The sequence below is a fragment of the Delphinus delphis genome, chromosome 14 (genome assembly GCF_949987515.2).
Source record: "Delphinus delphis chromosome 14, mDelDel1.2, whole genome shotgun sequence".
In the NCBI taxonomy this organism is placed as follows: Eukaryota; Metazoa; Chordata; class Mammalia; order Artiodactyla; family Delphinidae; genus Delphinus; species Delphinus delphis.
The window spans coordinates 31,414,647-31,432,293 of record NC_082696.1 but is presented as its reverse complement, the minus strand read 5'-3'; the positions used below and the strand labels follow the sequence as shown (position 1 = coordinate 31,432,293).

The 17,647-nt window shown below is 40.3% G+C and overlaps 1 protein-coding gene across 11 annotated transcripts in view; it reads right to left on the bottom strand.

The window, feature by feature from the left end:
- The window catches only part of EPB41L2 (erythrocyte membrane protein band 4.1 like 2), a 214,652-nt gene that overhangs the window by 66,119 nt on the left and 130,886 nt on the right, over positions 1–17,647 (bottom strand). For all 11 annotated transcript variants that reach the window (XM_060029959.1, XM_060029961.1, XM_060029969.1 and 8 more), the window contains 2 exons: positions 12,531–12,635; positions 1,150–1,192 (listed from right to left, as the gene is read on the bottom strand). In XM_060029959.1, coding sequence (XP_059885942.1) covers positions 1,150–1,192; positions 12,531–12,635 — 148 coding nt within the window. The remainder of the gene's footprint in view (positions 1–1,149; positions 1,193–12,530; positions 12,636–17,647) is intronic.

Sequence of the window (17,647 nt, the reverse complement as noted above, 5' to 3'; positions counted from 1 at the left end):
AAGGAGAGTAGAGAAGGAAAGAAATGATAGGAAAACTCCCAAAATTATTAATAATCTGAGAGAGAAAGAAAGAGAAATAAAGAAAATGTGGAGAATTAAAAATGAGACGGAAGGTAGACAGAAAGGAACCGAAGGGAAAAGCATAGATGTGTTCCAGTGTTTTAACGTTGGGAATAAATAAGCTGGGAATGATAAATAAGTAGGGAAATGAAACCAACAGCGCAGAGAGCATCCTGCTCCCTGGACAGCTTCTCCCTGGCCAGCTCTGGGGCCCACCGTCCAAAGGGCTGGTGAGAATTTTGTTCTCTTGTCTGAACAGTCCAGCTGTTTGTGGCTCCCTCCCTTTTCTGCTTAAGTCATTCACAGACCCTGCAGTAATTTAAGTAGCCAGATCCCCTATCAGAGGTTGTTCTGAGGTGATAATGATTCGTGATGCAGATATCACAAAACCAGCCACAGGAGGGAACTGAAGCTGGTTAGATAGAGTGGGACACATAAGTCACTTAGGGAGACAACAGTAAGAACAAATGGGGAAATGGAAGAAAGGGACAAACAGAACTAAGAACAAACCCAGACTCAGAGCACAAAAAGTGGCCAAAGGAGGAGAGAAGGCAAACACCTCAGAGGACTCCAAGGATCATTTTGCAATCCCTTCACTCCTCAAACCCTCACTCCAGGACATCCAGCAGCAGTGCGTCCATATGCCTCTGGAGCCAGAGGCATGCTTACTAATTAAACTAACTGGACACACAGCCAAAATCAAGTAGACAAAGCAAGAGTAATAGGGCTCTCTTGGGTACATTTCATATAAAAAGGGAAAGTTACAGAAAAGCAGCTTCTCATACTTTCCCCCAGAGACAAAGATCAGGTGTTGCTTCACAGTGGTAGACACTGTGAGGGACTATTTAAGAAGAGTCGTCTACAACCTCTTGACCAGGAGTCCCTAAGCCATGACCAAAATAAACAGTCATGATTCTACAGAAATATTGTTGAGTCTCAACTTCCTATATGATATGAATGCAAAACAGAGCTGATGATTCTATCACTATCTTATTCTAGTTTACATTCTGGTGAATTTTAGTAAAGATAGAAAAACACAGATGTAAAGATTAACTTGATAACTTCAAAGTATGATGATTTAATACTCACTTCGCAGCTGTCTCTTCATTTCTTTTGCAGGATCTAGCCAGTTCTGCAGGGGGTGAAAAAAAAGGTTAATTAACCCATAAGAAGTAGTCCAGATTCCAAAATGGAACAGTTTACAGTTCACATACTTATTTAAGTGTAAACATTTTAACAAAGTCCTACGCAAAGAGCTACTAGCATTCCACTGGGCTCAGTACTGATTTGTTTTTGAATGCGTGTTTGTGTGTGTTATAAATAAAATATTAAAACACTTTAAGGTGGGTCTCTTGGGCCTCATTTTCCTGGATGTGAAATCAAACATCTACCCAAATGACGAGACGTAATACATCTACGTCTAGTCTTTATTCTATAGTAGTACTGCCAGCAAAGAGCCCCTGTGGACACTGAAATGAGAGCTCAGTCAAGGACAATCATTGGCTCTTATTCATGGATAAAATGTGAATTGGAAACTATTGGTTAAAAGTACACATACCCCAATCAAACACAATTATCTCAACTCCTAAAGCCAATTCCTCCTTAAACTCTGTTTCTGCCTGCAACTGTGCAACGCCATGGAGAAGTACTGTCAGATTGCAGCCAGTATTTTCCTTCCTGGAAGATCTAAACATCCTTTTAAAACTTCATTCCAAGTTGAAAGTCAATCATAAGGAACTCCCTTTCACTTTTCCTTTATTTCCACCCTTTGAGAAAGTTAAAAAAGATTCTAGGAAACCACTACAATATCTTAAAGCAAAAAAGATCAAATTTGAACTACTAGGGCTTCCCCTGGTGGCGCAGTGGTTGAGAGTCTGCCTGCTGATGCAGGGGACACGGGTTCGTGCCCCGGTCCGGGAAGATCCCACATGTCGCGGAGCGGCTGGGCCCGTGAGCCATGGCTGCTGAGCCTGCGCGTCCGGAGCCTGTGCTCCACAATGGGAGAGGCCACAACAGTGAGAGGCCCGCGTACCACCAAAAAAAAAAAAAAAAAAATTTGAACTACTAGGTTCAAACCCTCTAAGGACATTAAATATTTGTTTTTTAAAGCTACAGGCAAAAGATGTATCCAATAAAAAAAATTTGCATATGTGTGTGTGTTTTATGTATATGCTATATATATGTTTTTTTTATACTTCTACCTTATCCTCAAGTCATTATTAAAGTTCACTTTATCTTCACCAATAGAACAATTACATTTTTGAGATATATTAAACTGACTCAAATAACTGGCTTCAGAATAAGTTTCACTCATTCTAAAAGCATCCCAAATCATGTATTATAACATCTGTGTTTAAACAGAACTTTATTCAGATACATAAAGCAAACAATTAAAATGTTTACTGCTACATAGAAAATTATAACCTACTATCTTAACAATATGTTGAATGGGTACAACAGAACATTAACTTACACACTATTAAGAAACAGTAACAACAGGATGCTTTGAAAGCAAAGCTGCACACACCCCCACGGGTCTTACTATACCATTCAGGGCTTATACTGAGGGCAGCAAGGATCCAAGGTGTGCATGGCTCTGTTCTAACACTGGTTATATTCAACCCTCTCAACAAAGAGTTACCAGAGCTTGGTCTAAGTTTCATAGCACTGGTGGCCCAGCTGCATGGCCCACTGATGTGAAGGGCCAATGGGACCCTCTCACGGTACCTCCAGTGCTGTGTCAAGGAGCAGCTCTAATTCTCCCCCGAGAAGAGAGCCTGGCATTCAGCTTCCCGGCCCTGCAGCAGCTGTCCATGCAACAGCTGGCTCCCAAATGGCGGGCTATCATGAGGCACAAGAATGAGAAAAACACATCATTCAGCCTCTGGCCCAGACAGGGGAGTGGCTGGGGGAGAGGGACGGAGAGTCAAAAGTGTTTTGGTATTTCGTCCAAGGATGTAACAACCACAGTAAGAAAAACTGAATCAGACACAACTCATGCCAAACTGAAAAGGAAAAATATCCCTCAGAACATAAGCACAGAAGAAAGAAGAGAGGGGAGGAGAAACTACTGGTCTTATTAAAGGCCTAGACACACCCCTTCCAAATCCCCAGTTTCACTGTGTGACAATTGGTATAGAGGTCTCTCACAGAACAGCAAAAAAAAAAAAAAAAAAAAAAGACCTCTCTGTTCTCCGAGTAAGAGGGTGGAAGCAGCAGCATCTTCTGTAACCCCAAGAAGTAACCCTGTGTCCCAGCCACCCGGCACTGTCCATTCTCACATGAAGCACCAAAGCCTCATACAAGTCACCTGACAGTTTCTGCACAGCATGCAGAGAGTCAATCTGGCTCTGCAGACCCAGGAGTATGAGTAATAAGTTTCTGTGCACCAGCCAACCACATTCAGACTCGCTGTCATTCTCGGGCCACTTTCCACGACATTGCCAGGCACAATATCAAGACCAAAGCGGCTTATTCTCTTTTTGGATGGAGCCCATCCAAAAACTGAGCGGGCAGAGTTGACCTGATATGATCAAACAGCAGCAGCAGAGAGGATTTGTTGCATCCACTGACCTGGTTTGCCCTTTGGTACCCATCTGCTAACCACACCCACTTCCACACTGTGAACTCCATTCCCACCCAGGAGTAAGGAGGTCTTTGCAAGGCCAGGATAGACCATTATTCCCTGCGTCCTTCACAGGACTTGGCAGTTCTAGGCAACCAGTGTAAGTACTAAATTAATACCTGTTGGCTGGTGGCCCACTGCTTGTCTCCTCCCTTCCCGTGCTATGATCAATTTAAAAGACCCCAGGTTATAGTATTTGTCTTAGGTTTATTTTTATTTGAATAATTAGCTCCAATGAGCACTCAGATCATGAGTGGGATACAATTTTATTGCCTAGGGTCATAAATTCCTAAGTAAAAAAACCAAAAATGCCTTAACATGACTTTTAAAAGAAATATCAGTCTATTATCCGCATTATCAATTATAAGTAAATAGTAGACATAAAACTTTTTAACAGATAAATAATAAAAATGAATTTCTTGGTTCTGACACTTGAGGAGTGCTGGGTGGATCAAGCAGACACAAAAAGATGGAAAAAGCCATCAGAGAATGACGTAAGTGCACACACTCACACACACCATGATAGCTTAGAGCGCACCATTCCCATTTTTTAAAGATTTGGCTGCCACATACATAGACTTTGGAATCAGAACTACATGGAGTCAAATGCTGGCTTTCCACCGACTCTGTGACCTTGGGCTCATTCCTTGTCTTCTTTAAGCCTCGGTTTCCTCACCCTCAAGATGAAGATCATATCATCTACCCCATGGGGTTGTTCTCTTCAAACATTCATTCAAACGCTTCCTGAGGAGTAAGTACACATGCAATGGACTTTATCTAGGGCCTTTAATAGTAGATGTTTTTTGGTAATGATAAAATTAAATTGTTCTATCACCTTTCAGTATATATCCCTTCTTCACATAATTTTTTATTTCCAAAGGAGATACATTATATATATTAAGGAAGTTACTATTTATGTGACTACTTCTACCCACAAAAAGTTAATAAATCAGACTCTGGATTCAAAAACTACGCTCACGGTAGTCATGGGCCAGATGAGATTAAAAATCAGACCCCTTCTCCTTAAAGAATCCTATCACAGGCTTCCAACAAAAGTAAATTAAAATTAAAATGTGGTCCTAGAATGTCAGTGTTATTAAATCACCTTAGAACATGAAATCAAGAGTCTGTGAATCGGTTGGGGGGAAAAATGTCACCTCTTTATCTTCATTAACCTTTAGCTGAAATTTAGCATTACTATTAATTATGAATGTAGGGGGAAAAACAAAAAAAACCTGGCTAGTATCAGCAGTGCCTTTAGCTTTGTCACTCACAGGAATCAAAACTATTTCCACAGCACATTAGAGTAGCTGCAGATCTAATATATCATTTATACTAATCGATATTTTTGAAATCACAGTAGGGATTAGCTATTGATGATGAATTTATCCCAATTTTTTAAATTAATATGTTGAGAATGTTATTTATTGGCTTCCTTTATAGGCCTGTTTTTTTATAATCATACATTTCAAACACTGTTCTGAGAAGCAGCCCACAGAACTCACTAGACTGTCAAAGGAATCTAGGCACAAAGAAAAAGTTAAAACCAAAAACCTGCCTTGGCAGGTTAGAGAAAAAATTTTTAACTAAGCAGCGAATAGCTATACACATTTTTTTTTTTTCACACTTAAGCCTTTCTGTCAGTTAATTAGAGAAGCTCCTTAATTCTGCTCTCTTACCCACTGAAAACCTGAGAGCGGAACAGTCCTGGTTAACACCAAGTCTTCTGGCATTTCCCTATGATATTTTCAATACTGGTTCTCAGAAAGTGTTAAATAAAGGTGATTCTCAATTATCTTCCAACAACAGAAACGTCTAGAAAAATATAAAAGTTTGATTATGAATCACTGTATTTATATTCATAGGATGTTGGTGTTAGAAAAAACCTCAGAGACTATGGTCCAAATGTCCAGGCTGACTGCAAAGAGCCTCACTCCCACGTAAGAGGCTATGAGTACCAGAACACTCCTGCCACCCGTGAGGACCTGGAACTCCTCACTGCTAACAAGCTTCTGAGTGGTGACAACGCTGCTGGGCCCGGCACCACCATTTGAGTAGTAGAACCAGAGATTTTTTGTGTGTGCAGAAACTCCTGTCTTTAATGGAAGTCAAATGTAGAGAGACGTTTTTCAAGTCCTTCAACTGGCTTGTCAGGAAGACCTCCAGTCTTCACTGGTTAAATATTCTAATTGTTGACGGCCTCCTGCAGAAAGCCCGAGCAGGTGACTGCTTCCTCCCCATCACACTGAACAGCTGTATCAAATAATGTCAGGACCCACAGTCTTTACTCCACAGAAGTGCTAACCACTTTCACCTGGCAGACTTGAGCGCTCAGGCTCATCCACAAGCAGCATCTCATCAGCAGTCTGAACATGCAGCCAGCTGCCTGTCTTGGGCCACTGACCACACTGGATTTAGAAAACAACTCAAGATACAGTCACAAAATCTATCTTTTAATTCCCTCCCTCCCCAAGATATCTATCTCACCTAATTCTCCTTCAGGGTAGATGCTAAGACCCCAGAGTTAGAAGTTTTTAAAATGCCTAGCCATGCCTTCAAAATTGGTGCTTGTCAATTTTGCCAGGTGAGAGAAATCAAACTTAATCCAACACACACCCTATTACCAAATGTTAAAAGTAAAGAATAATTTTGTCTAAAATCTGCATTTTCCTTTAAGAATTTATAGCACTGGGGCTTCCCTTGTGGCGCAGTGGTTGAGAGTCCGCCTGCCGATGCAGGGGACGTGGGTTTGTGCCCCGGTCCGGGAGGATCCCACGTGCCGCGGAGCGGCTGGGCCTGTGAGCCATGGCCGCTGAGCCTGCGCATCCGGAGCCTGTGCTCCGCAACAGGAGAGGCCACAACAGTGAGAGGCCAGTGTACCGCAAAAAAAAAAAAAAGAATTTATAGCACTGAAGCAGATCCCCTTTATTATACCTCTGTCTAAATTAAGTCTAAGAACACTGCCATCACGTTGGTGTTAGCAGAAACCTTACAGGCCCTCTGTTACATTGAAACATTCACTATGCATCTGGGAGAACATGATTCCAACACCTGTCTGCGGTATTATAAGGTGTAACTGGATTGGATATAGAATTTTATTAAAGAATAGTTTATATGTGACAAACAGTTTAATACGAGAGTTTTTAATTCTAGTTTCTGGGGGAGGAAATGGTCAGAGAAATGCGTTAACCAATTTTCATAAAGTTAGCTGTGGATATCAACTACACTTCAAACAAGCTCCCCTTTCAATATGACTTGAAGCAAAATGACATTAAAATCCCTGGGCCAGATGCCAAACTCTGTTAACATCAAAAATTCAAGACAATATTTTCCCTTTAAAGATAGTCCAAAATCCTTAATGATGGTTCCATTTAGACATGAATACAAGAACTACATGGACTGGGAATTCTGTGTATAAAAGAAAAACAGGTTGCTTGATGTCACATATTTCTAACAAAATTTTCCATAGTAAAGTTTACATGAGTTCTCTACAGACATTAAAAAGTTCTAACACTAATAATGATAGATGTTCATACTCAAGAGTAAAGTGGAAGGCTTCCAACCATGAGAGACACACAGCACTACACTAAAATAAGATGAGATATTCCTTTCCATGGAAAATTTTCATACAAATAACCATGGCTTTACATTATAATATCTTGAAATGATCAGTGACTGAAAACATCCATAAATACAGATAATATTCAGCATTTTAAAAAGCAGTTTAAATTCCTATTTCCTATAGTATCCTATTGTTGAAATTGCATGAGCTGAGTTGGTGCAATAGTAATAATTTTCTATGGAAAAAAAAGGACACGATACAAATCTATATTTGAAAAATAAGAGTTCTTTAGCCCAGACATCTTGAGGACTGGATTTTGTCTACATAAGCAAGAAGGAATAAAACAAAATATATACAACACAAAAGTTACAAAGGCAAATCAGATTATATATGAATGATTAAATATATTGCCAATCACATGTGAGCACTGATTTCCTGAAAAGTGAGTATTTCAGAAAGGACACCCTGCTGTTTATTCTCCCACTGTTCTATAGTTAAAGCCTAGATAACAAAGTGTGTGCCTAATTTTCTGAGCATTTTCATCTCGAATTTTGTAAGAGAAACTACAGAGTAAAATAAGGAATTATGAGTTCCCTGTTTAGTATTAGCTTTTTTGTCAATGAGAATCTTATGGAGAACCCCTCCAAACTTAACCTTATCTTAATAGTCTCTGCCCTAATGACCTTAGCCTCTCCTTGACCTCAGCCATCCCTTTTCATAGCTGAACACTCAGTCATGTCACCACACAGAGTTCTCCACCTCATTAGATGTCACTGTTCCATTCTCAGATGCAATCATTTCCTCTTTTAAGTCTTCTAGCCAGTTATTCTCACTGTACCTGCCTGTCGACTTCTTTGGACTTTCATCCCTTGGTCCCAGCCATTTTCACCCAGCCTATCAGCCCACTTCAGCTTCAGTTATGTTCCTGTGATCCTATGAATAATCAGCTTGACAACCTGTGCATCAGGATCTCCAGTTTTCTCAATCTTTTGCCCTCTTAACCATAACCACCGTGAACATAACCAACTCCCCTTTAATACCCCACTTCTCCACTGTTATACCCAGGGTGCAGAGAGCAATTAGAGAAGCACACAACAATGTATTCTGCTGCCATCACAGTTCTATGATCTCCAGTCTCAGCCGGACGGTCAACAGCAATCCACATCTCTCCTAAATCACTGGCTCATCTACTTTCACTACCACAACCTCAACTGAGGCTACTTTTGTGCTTTGGGTGAGCAGACCTGCTCATATTCCCTCTCTCAGACCTTTTTAAAGGCAAGACTGGTTGTCTTACATCACTGTGTCAGCCTATCAGTGACTAATCATTTTCCTTAGGATAAAGGAGATCTCCCAAGCCTTGAAATACAGACATATAGCCTAGATAGCCCTGCATAATCTGACCCCTTATCAACACCCAGTCTCCCCCCATTAACCACAACAGATATCTTTCCATTTAGCAAGCAGTCAGCTATTCCTGCCCAGGGCCCTGTGTGTGTGCTTCCCATGTCCCTTCGCCCAAAGCCCACTCACGCTTCAGATCTCTCTTTAAGCATCATTTCTCTCCTAAAAAGTCTTCCCCGTTAATAACCTGAATCTTTCCTGTAGAACAGTAATCAAAGTTTAGTAACTGTGTAATTCAGGTTTTTTTAACTCGGTCTTCTCAACTAGGACTAAGTGGGGACATCCATGAAGGCAGGGTCTGTGTCTTAATTATTTACTGCTAGAGTTGCAGAAGTACACTGGTTTGCACACAGGTAGTATTTTTTTAATTGTGGTAAAAAACACGTAACATAAAAATTTACCCTCTTAACCAATTGTTTGTGTACAGTTCAGTAGCGCTAACTATATCACATTGTTATGCAACAGATTCTAGAACTTCTTCATCTTGCAAAACAAACTATACCTATTGAACAACAACTTCCCATTTTCTCCTCCCCCCACTCCCAGGCAACCACAATTTTACTTTGTTTCCATGGGTTTGACTAAGGATACCTCAGATAAGGGACTCATACAGTACTTGTCTCTTTGTGACTAACTTCACTCAATATAATATCCTCTAGGTTCATCCATGTTATAGGATGAACAAGATTTCCTTCTTTTGCGGGCCTCTCACTGTTGTGGCCTCTCTCGTTGCGGAGCACAGGCTCCGGACGCACAGGCTCAGCGGCCATGGCTCACGGGCCCAGCTGCTCCGTGGCATGTGGGATCTTCCCGGACCGGGGCACGAACCCGTGTCCCCTGAATCAGCAGGCAGACTCTCAACCACTGCGCCACCAGGGAAGCCCAAGATTCCCTTCTTTAAGGCTCAATAACATTCCATTCACCACACCTTGTATATGCCACATTTCGTTTATCCAATTCATCCATCAAGAAACATTTGGGTTGCTTCTATCTCTTGGCTATTGTAATACTGCAATGAACACAGGTGTGCAAATGTCTCTTCAAGATCCTGCTTTCAATTCTTTTGGATATATACCCAGAAGATTGCTAGATCACTTGGTAATTCTACTTATAATTTTTTGAGTAACCTCTTTACTGTTTTCCTAATAGCTGCACCATACTACCTTCCCATCACCAGCGCATAGGGATTCCAATTTTTTCACATCCTCGGCAACACTTGTTATTTTCTGGGGTTTTTGTTTTGTTCTTTTATAGTGGCCATCTTAATGGGTGTGAGATGGCACACAGGTGGTATTTTAAAAATATTTGATAATGTCTAGATATACAGATGTTACACAGATAAAAGGTAAGGCCTCTACCCTTAAGAAGTTCCTAGAGCAATGGGGAGAAAGACTGATAAACAAATAAGGTTTGTGCTAAATGTCTACATGACTGAACTGTCAACTCAATCCTTGAGTTGGGGGCAGGAGGGATGGTGATGGAAAACAGTCAAGGAAAATCTCACAGAGTAGGATACCTAAGTTGGATCTTAAGGAAGAGTGGACATTCAGATACCAAAAAAATGAGAAGGATATTCCAATTGTAAGGGATAGTATGTTCAAGCAGGTATAGTACGGACTGGCAAAGCTCCCCTTAGGAGAGAAATTTGGAGTGTGTTCAATACGGACTGTACGTGAGAGGTTACTGAGAAATGGAGGTAAAGAAGTGGACACAAGTCACATGACCAGGACTGTAATTCACACTAAGAGGGTTAGACTGTATCCATTAAATGGTTTGAAGCCAATGAGTGCCAAGATGGGATATGCCTTCTCGAGAGTTCAATCTAGCAGCAAGGTGAAGAATGATCACAGAGGCCTGAGACTGGACAGTTAGACCAGTTAGGAGGCTAATAAAATAGTCAAAGCAAGAGATGACAGGAGCCTAAACCAAAGCAAGAACTGTGCACAAAGAGAACCAGAAGAGGGATGTTAGCAGGTAGAAAAGACAGAACTTGTATAAAAAGTAGAAGGAACCACTCCTCACTCTTCAGGGAACTTCTTAAATGAAGTTTAAGAGGAAGATGAGGCGTTTGCTTTAAGACAACTGAGTGTAGTGTCCAGTAGGCAGTAAAGTATATGAGTCTGAGATTCAGGTGAAAGATACGTATTAGACATATAAGAGTCAGCAAAATAAAAAATAGTGAATCCTTCTATCTAAGCACCGCTCTTTCTCACGCAAATCTACTGTTCCAGAAATACCGTATGTCTTAATATAGCATATCCTATTTCTACTAACAGAACATGTTATTCTACATATTCTACAACATATTAGATGGTCTTCCTTTTTTAAAAAGATTAAATGCTCCTGTGAATGTACCAAAATGTAATCGCAGAAAAAGTGGGTAACGACAGCCAAGTTTCCATCACTTTCTCTTTTGCAGCTCTGAGGGCCAACAGAGGGCACATGGCTGCAAACATTGTCAAGACTACCTTGTAATTTAAAGTCTAAAAAGAGCACCCAGTTTATTTAGTCGAATGTCTACTATGTTATTACTTCTAAGAAAAGTGCTCTAAACAGAGCTCTGATGAGAACGCTCACACACTATTCAGCAGGCCCGCATGCAATTTAATGGTCTTTAGTTTAATTGTAGAATTAAACCACCAATTAGGTATCAAAGGTTTCAAACTAAGTAAGTTGAGAAAATTTAATTTATATATAATTATCACTCTTAGTACCCTACATTTCATTACCAGGATGTATAAATACAAATAATGATGGCATGCGGGCAAATAAAATTTACAGCCTATATCCATCTACCAACTGACTGTGATGTGAATGTTAGGCGCTGGAAAGTGCACTGTGACCAAGTGCCCTATGCATCCTCAGACAGAACGATCACAGTGCGTCTGCCCACAGCCACCATCTAACAGACTTAAAAGGGCTTCACTTTAGGGTGCAACCCTCCTTCCACCATGTGAGGACACCATGAGAAGGCCCTGTCCACGAGCCGGGAAGGGGGCCCTCACCAGACACTGAATTGGCTGGCACCTTGATTCTGACCGTCCGAGGCTCCCCAGCTATGAGAAACACATGTGTGCTGTTTATAAGCCACTCAGTCTACAATACTTTATTACAAAAGCCCAAACTGACTAAGACACAAGGCTAGAGGTTAAAGTCTGGTTAATTGCCAGAACTGGTAAATATTTCTCTCTTTAATATGTTTATGAAACGGAGAAGCCCTGAAGGTCCCTGGAATTAGCATCAAACATTAGAGCACTCTGATGATCCTGCTTAGTAGTAGCTTGGGAAATTCCTGGAGCAGAAACAATCTCAACACACTCCCGGTGCCAGGCAGATCTCCACAGGGTCCTGGCTGGTCAACTCTACCACCTGAGTCAGGCGGGGCCCTGCCTTTCTTTTGGCCCCCAATAACCCACACCACAGGGCAAGGAACACCTTCACCCCACACAACCACTAATCTGTTCAGCAAGGCAAACACTCTCTCCAGACAAGTACAAATGGGTTTCCCTTGACATTTCTTCCAATATGCCTCCTTCCCTGCTTTTCAGACAAGCTTAATTCCTAGCATACAGGGGAATTCAAGAGCTAAAAATTCAACATAAAAATTTTAAAACCGGTTCTTTCAGTTTCTAACAATTAACGTAGTATAAGATATCAATTCTGTCTGCTTACGATATAAGTAGAAAAGCATACAAACACACAACAGCAAAAAGTTATACATGAAAACACAAGTTTTCAATCTTTCCAAATTTCTCCCATGAACATAAAATATGTCATAGTAAAAACATAAAATAAGTTATTTGAAAGCTAAATCTTACACAGGTTACCCACAGTATTTTTCTAAGATGATATAAACAAACTTGAAATAACTCCACTTACTTTCTGCTCAGGGTTCTCCTGAAACACAAGTCCAAAGTAGTCCTTCTCCAAGAGATTGAGATGTTCACACACTCTGTCAAATAACACTTGTCCCTTAGCACGTTTCTGAGGAAAAAGAACAATATCTTTACTTTTCAAGCACTAATGAGTCTGTGAGTACTGTAAACCAAGGGCATCATATCAGATAACATTATTTAGCATAAATTAATATGAAATATTTATATTCCAATCCTCTTTTATAACAATACCGAAAAGTGACTCATAACTTTTTCACTTTAGACTCCCCCAACACACACATAAAGCATAAATTCTAAAACGGAAGCACGATCAGCCTCTATGCTTTACTGTTACTCCATGTCAATATTTCAAAAACTAAAAAAAGTAAAATGCTAAGAGTTCACTTATTCGTTTTCAAATAGTTCAAAAATATGTCCAAGCTGCCTCCCTCAGTTCCTCAAGATGGCTCATGTCATGTCTACAAGGTATACTCTCCCCAGGAAAATCATTTAGCTCCATTCCTCAATGTATCCTAACACGATTCATCCCATCAGCACTTAGGTTTGATTTTTTTTTTTTTTTTGCGGTACGCGGGCCTCTAACTGTTGTGGCCTCTCCTGTTGAGGAGCACAGGCTCCGGACACACAGGCTCAGCGGCCATGGCTCACGGGCCCAGCCGCTCCGCGGCATGTGGGATCTTCCTGGACCGGGGCACGAACCCGTGTCCCCTGCATCGGCAGGCAGACTCTCAACCACTGCGCCACCAGGGAAGCCCCTGGGTTTCATTTTTGTTCCAAGATATTTGTAGAGTAGAAATTATGTTTTTCAATACAAGCTACACTCTTTCTCAAGAATGATTCACTCTTTAGAACAAATCTTAAAAATATAAGGGAAAGGGACTGAGACAATAAATCAGCTGTCTCTAAGGATTTAACCTATTTTTGCCTTGCTTTGTTGTGTTTTATTTTTTTTTTAATTGAAGAAGCTGCTATCAACAGAGATACAAAAGCCTGTGACAGCCATAGAAGAAAAGCTCATTATTTAATCAATGGCAAAACATAAAGTGGTGACTCCAACTAAGATGCATGGCCCTGGGAACCCCCAACTGCAACGTCAGGTTAGACACACGCCTCCCTGCCCTGCGTGGATATAAGCAACCCATGGACTGAGAGTGAGAAAGGAACAAGCCAGCAGACTTGTTCATCTTCAAGATGAATGCCCTCACACTATCAAAATGTCTACTAGTTAGTTCATCCAGTGTGTGAAAATGAATGTTTCCCACACAAACATCTTTAAAAATGGAACAAGATATAAAAGACATTTCATTTTCAAATCAGGACAACTCTGATAAGGGGTTTCAAAAGATAAAGTCTTCACAGAAACTCAGTTCAAGAGTGTGTTTCTCTCCTCTAATCTTTTCTTCCTCCTCTTGTTAAACCACAGGTAAGAAATCCATGCCTGAAGGACCTGTGAGGGAGAATCTGCAACTTTTATTATCAAACATTTTATATAGTAACTTTTTTTTATTAAAAGGTGGGATTACATTAAATAGCAGAGGGAAAAGGGAGAATGCCACACAGATTACATTATTTCAACATTTCAAGAAACGTGCTATCCACACCACTACAGATTCATGACTCAGTACATGTAAAACAGGTATGTGTTTATGTGTCCACATATTTAAGTACGTGCAAATAATACTGTAGTAAATAAGAGTACTGGGCTCCGGATTCCAAATACCAATGTTTTAAATACCTTTCCATTATTTATAATCTATGTGACCAGGGGCAAGACACTTAACTTCTATTTGCCTTAATTTGTACATCTGTGAAATGGGGATAACAGAATATACCACACAGGATGTGGTAAGTACTCAATGAGTTATAATACATAATGAGAGCTTAGAACAGTGTGTGGCACACAGTAAGGGTTTAACCAAGATTGGCTCTTATTATTATAAGCTGGAGAGCTTTATAACGTGAAAAATGACTAACTTCACTTACCTGAAATTTTGTGTTGAACTTTTAAAATGAAAGGTTCTGAATTTCACTATCTGGTCTGCATGCGATGATTAATCTAAATAATTAAGAATGAGTTTGGAGGTATTTTAAATTAACTTTATGAGGAGAAGGTGACTCATATCATGGTTGTTACTTTCTTAAATGTGCAGTAAAATCCATTATCTCTTCTTCATAAGAGCCTGGAGTAGATGTGAGGAGATTTGGTTGCAAACAACAGCAAAGAATATTTCAAAGGTAATCAATAATCTACGATAGACTTCACTTTCTCTGACATTAATTTCAACAACATTGTTCACGCCTCAATCTCCAGTGAGTAGAATACCCAGCATAATAGGTGCTTGTTGAATCTACTAAAAATACAATATTACAGTGTACTCTGTGTGACATACTTATTTCAAATGAGGTGACATTTACCTACTCAGCCTCATAGTGACTGACCACAGTTATAATTTCAGTGCCTACTTTGTAATTAGGAAGTGTCCTTATCTAAGACAACAAAGGGAGAAAACTATTACAGCTCTTGCCGCATCTATTTGTTCATCACACACTATGCATTTATAATGAGGTAGAAATGAGTCACAGAAGATATTCTATCTACTATAAAGCAGAGATTATCTTCTTATTTAGAAAGACACTAAGAACTCGATGGACGCTTATATAAGAAGTTGGCCTTTAATCAGATATAGTTTCCAAACAAACTTATTACTTCTAGGAAACCTCTGACTAAACGACAACTACTTTCAAATAAGCTAACTACTGAAATTGATTCGCCGTAGAAATCATGGAGAAACATGACAGCGTCGAAGGAGATTCATGCTATTTTGTTTGGTTGTAATGCTATTTGAAATTAGGGTAAAAAGGAGAGTCAAAACAACTTATGTCTATACATACATACCTCAGTTCAAAGAGAAAAACACATTCTGACATTGGCTTACAGTCGATTTTTATTAATAAATCATACTTCCTCACTGGTTTCCATTTCAAAAATAGAAACATGCTCTCATGGACAGCATTCCCCTAAAAGATGAAAACATCCGCAAAGCTCACCATCGCAATCTGGTGCTGGTACCGCTAGGCAGCAGAGGGAGGACGCGTCCGCATGGGGCTGCAGTCAGACTCAGTCCCTCCCTCATTCGACGTTGTGTAAGCTGTTTACTATTACTGGACGAGTGTGACCATGGGCGAACCACTTAGTCTCCTTAACTGTAAGATGAGATTGCAGCTCTCTCACAGCTCACTGTGAGGGTCAAATTAACTCAGTAAGAGAGTGTATGTCAAAGTGCCACACCAAGGGCTTCCCTGGTGGCGCAGTGGTTGAGAGTCCGCCTGCCGATGCAGGGGACACGCGTTCGTGCCCCGGTCCGGGAAGATCCCACATGCCGTGGAGCAGCTGGACCCGTAAGCCATGGCCACTGAGCCTGCGCATCCGGAGCCTGTGCTCCGCAATGGGAGAGGCCACAACAGTGAGAGGCCCTTGTACCGCAAAAAAAAAAAAAAAAAAAAAAAAGTGCCACACCAAGTGCCTCACTCAATCACAGCTGAATTCTCTTCCCAACTGACTTTCATTAGCCCACATCTAACAAACACCAAAGTATCTTCTAGATGCTCAGACTGCCCCTCTATGATTCTCTCCTTCCCTTCTCCAGGAAATAGATATTTTAAATGCTTGATAAGATCTTAACTACACACACGTATTACTTAAGCTTCCATTCAGCATCTCCACCCTCAATGAACTCAGAGACTGGCTGGGAAGACAAAAAAGCAACAATACTATGAGCCATGAGGCGTGTACTGAAAGATGCACGTACAAAGTGCATGGAGGAACACCAAGCATGGAATAGTAACAGCATCTGAGAAATAGCATAGCTTTGGGTGTACGCAACTTTTCTATAAGCCTAAATTTATTTTTAAATAAAAAGCTATCCAAAAAAAAAAAAAAAAAAAAGAAATATCATAGCTTCACCAAGACTGTGGCATCTGAAATGAATCTTAAACAAGGAAATGATCTTTTAAGATAAAGTAATAGCATATTCAAAAGAACTTACTTTTCACTTTGGATGTTTATAAAGTCTGACAGAACCAGTTTCTATTCAAAAGATACTGAAGGTTACAGAACGATGAACTCTCAGATGACCACAAGGGCTTGCCAGGCTAAAAAGCTCCACATATACTAATTCTGTATCTAATATATATCAGTTCCTATGTTAAGACATGAGGAAAGAACCATAAATAAGACACATATGGTCTCAGGAAGTTTACATTAGAATGGTAGACACAGAAAATAAAAAGAAAACCTACCCCCCCCCCAAAAAAGTCCTATGAATCTACCCCTCTAGACTGAACTAGGTACCTGGCCAACTTGTCCAAACAACACTGACCAGTGGCCTATGAGATATAAGAGCTCTAGCCAACGACAATGTCTTACTCTGGGGATAAAGATTACCAGATACAACCTCATCTTCCTTCAGGGTGTTTAAATACAAGATAGATACACACACACACAGAGCCACAGAGTGTGTAAACACAGAGGCAGAGCCCGTGAGAAGGCAGTATGCAGAAGCCAAGGGTATCAGGGGGCAGACTTATATTTGCCAAAGTATGCTCTATTGTTCCCATTGGTCCCGTGAGATGCTTCACATATATACCCAAATCCCCCAAAAAGGGAACAGAGTGGGACAAGGAAAATTCTGCCTAATGTACACATCTACTGAGCATCAAAACTCCTATTTGCATATAAGATACCCCGAGAAGCTCTATTGTGGAAAAAAAAAACAACTTGTTTATCATCATTCAACCTGATGTTTACCAAAATTATTTGGCTAAATAAACTACTATCTTTCTTTAATACAACACTTATTAACTTATTCCACAGCAGAATTACTGATCTACAGACACTACCTCAAGAAACGAGAGAGAGAAAAATTACCATGACATGGCCCTCAAGCAGATTTGGAGACTACTGTTAATAACATTATCTTTTTTATTCCAAAATGACACAAGAGAGAATTCAGTTTAAACTGGTCTAGGATTGGAGTACCCAAATGTCTGGCTAAAGCAAATGATTCCCATAGATAAAAATCTCAACAAGTATAATCAAAA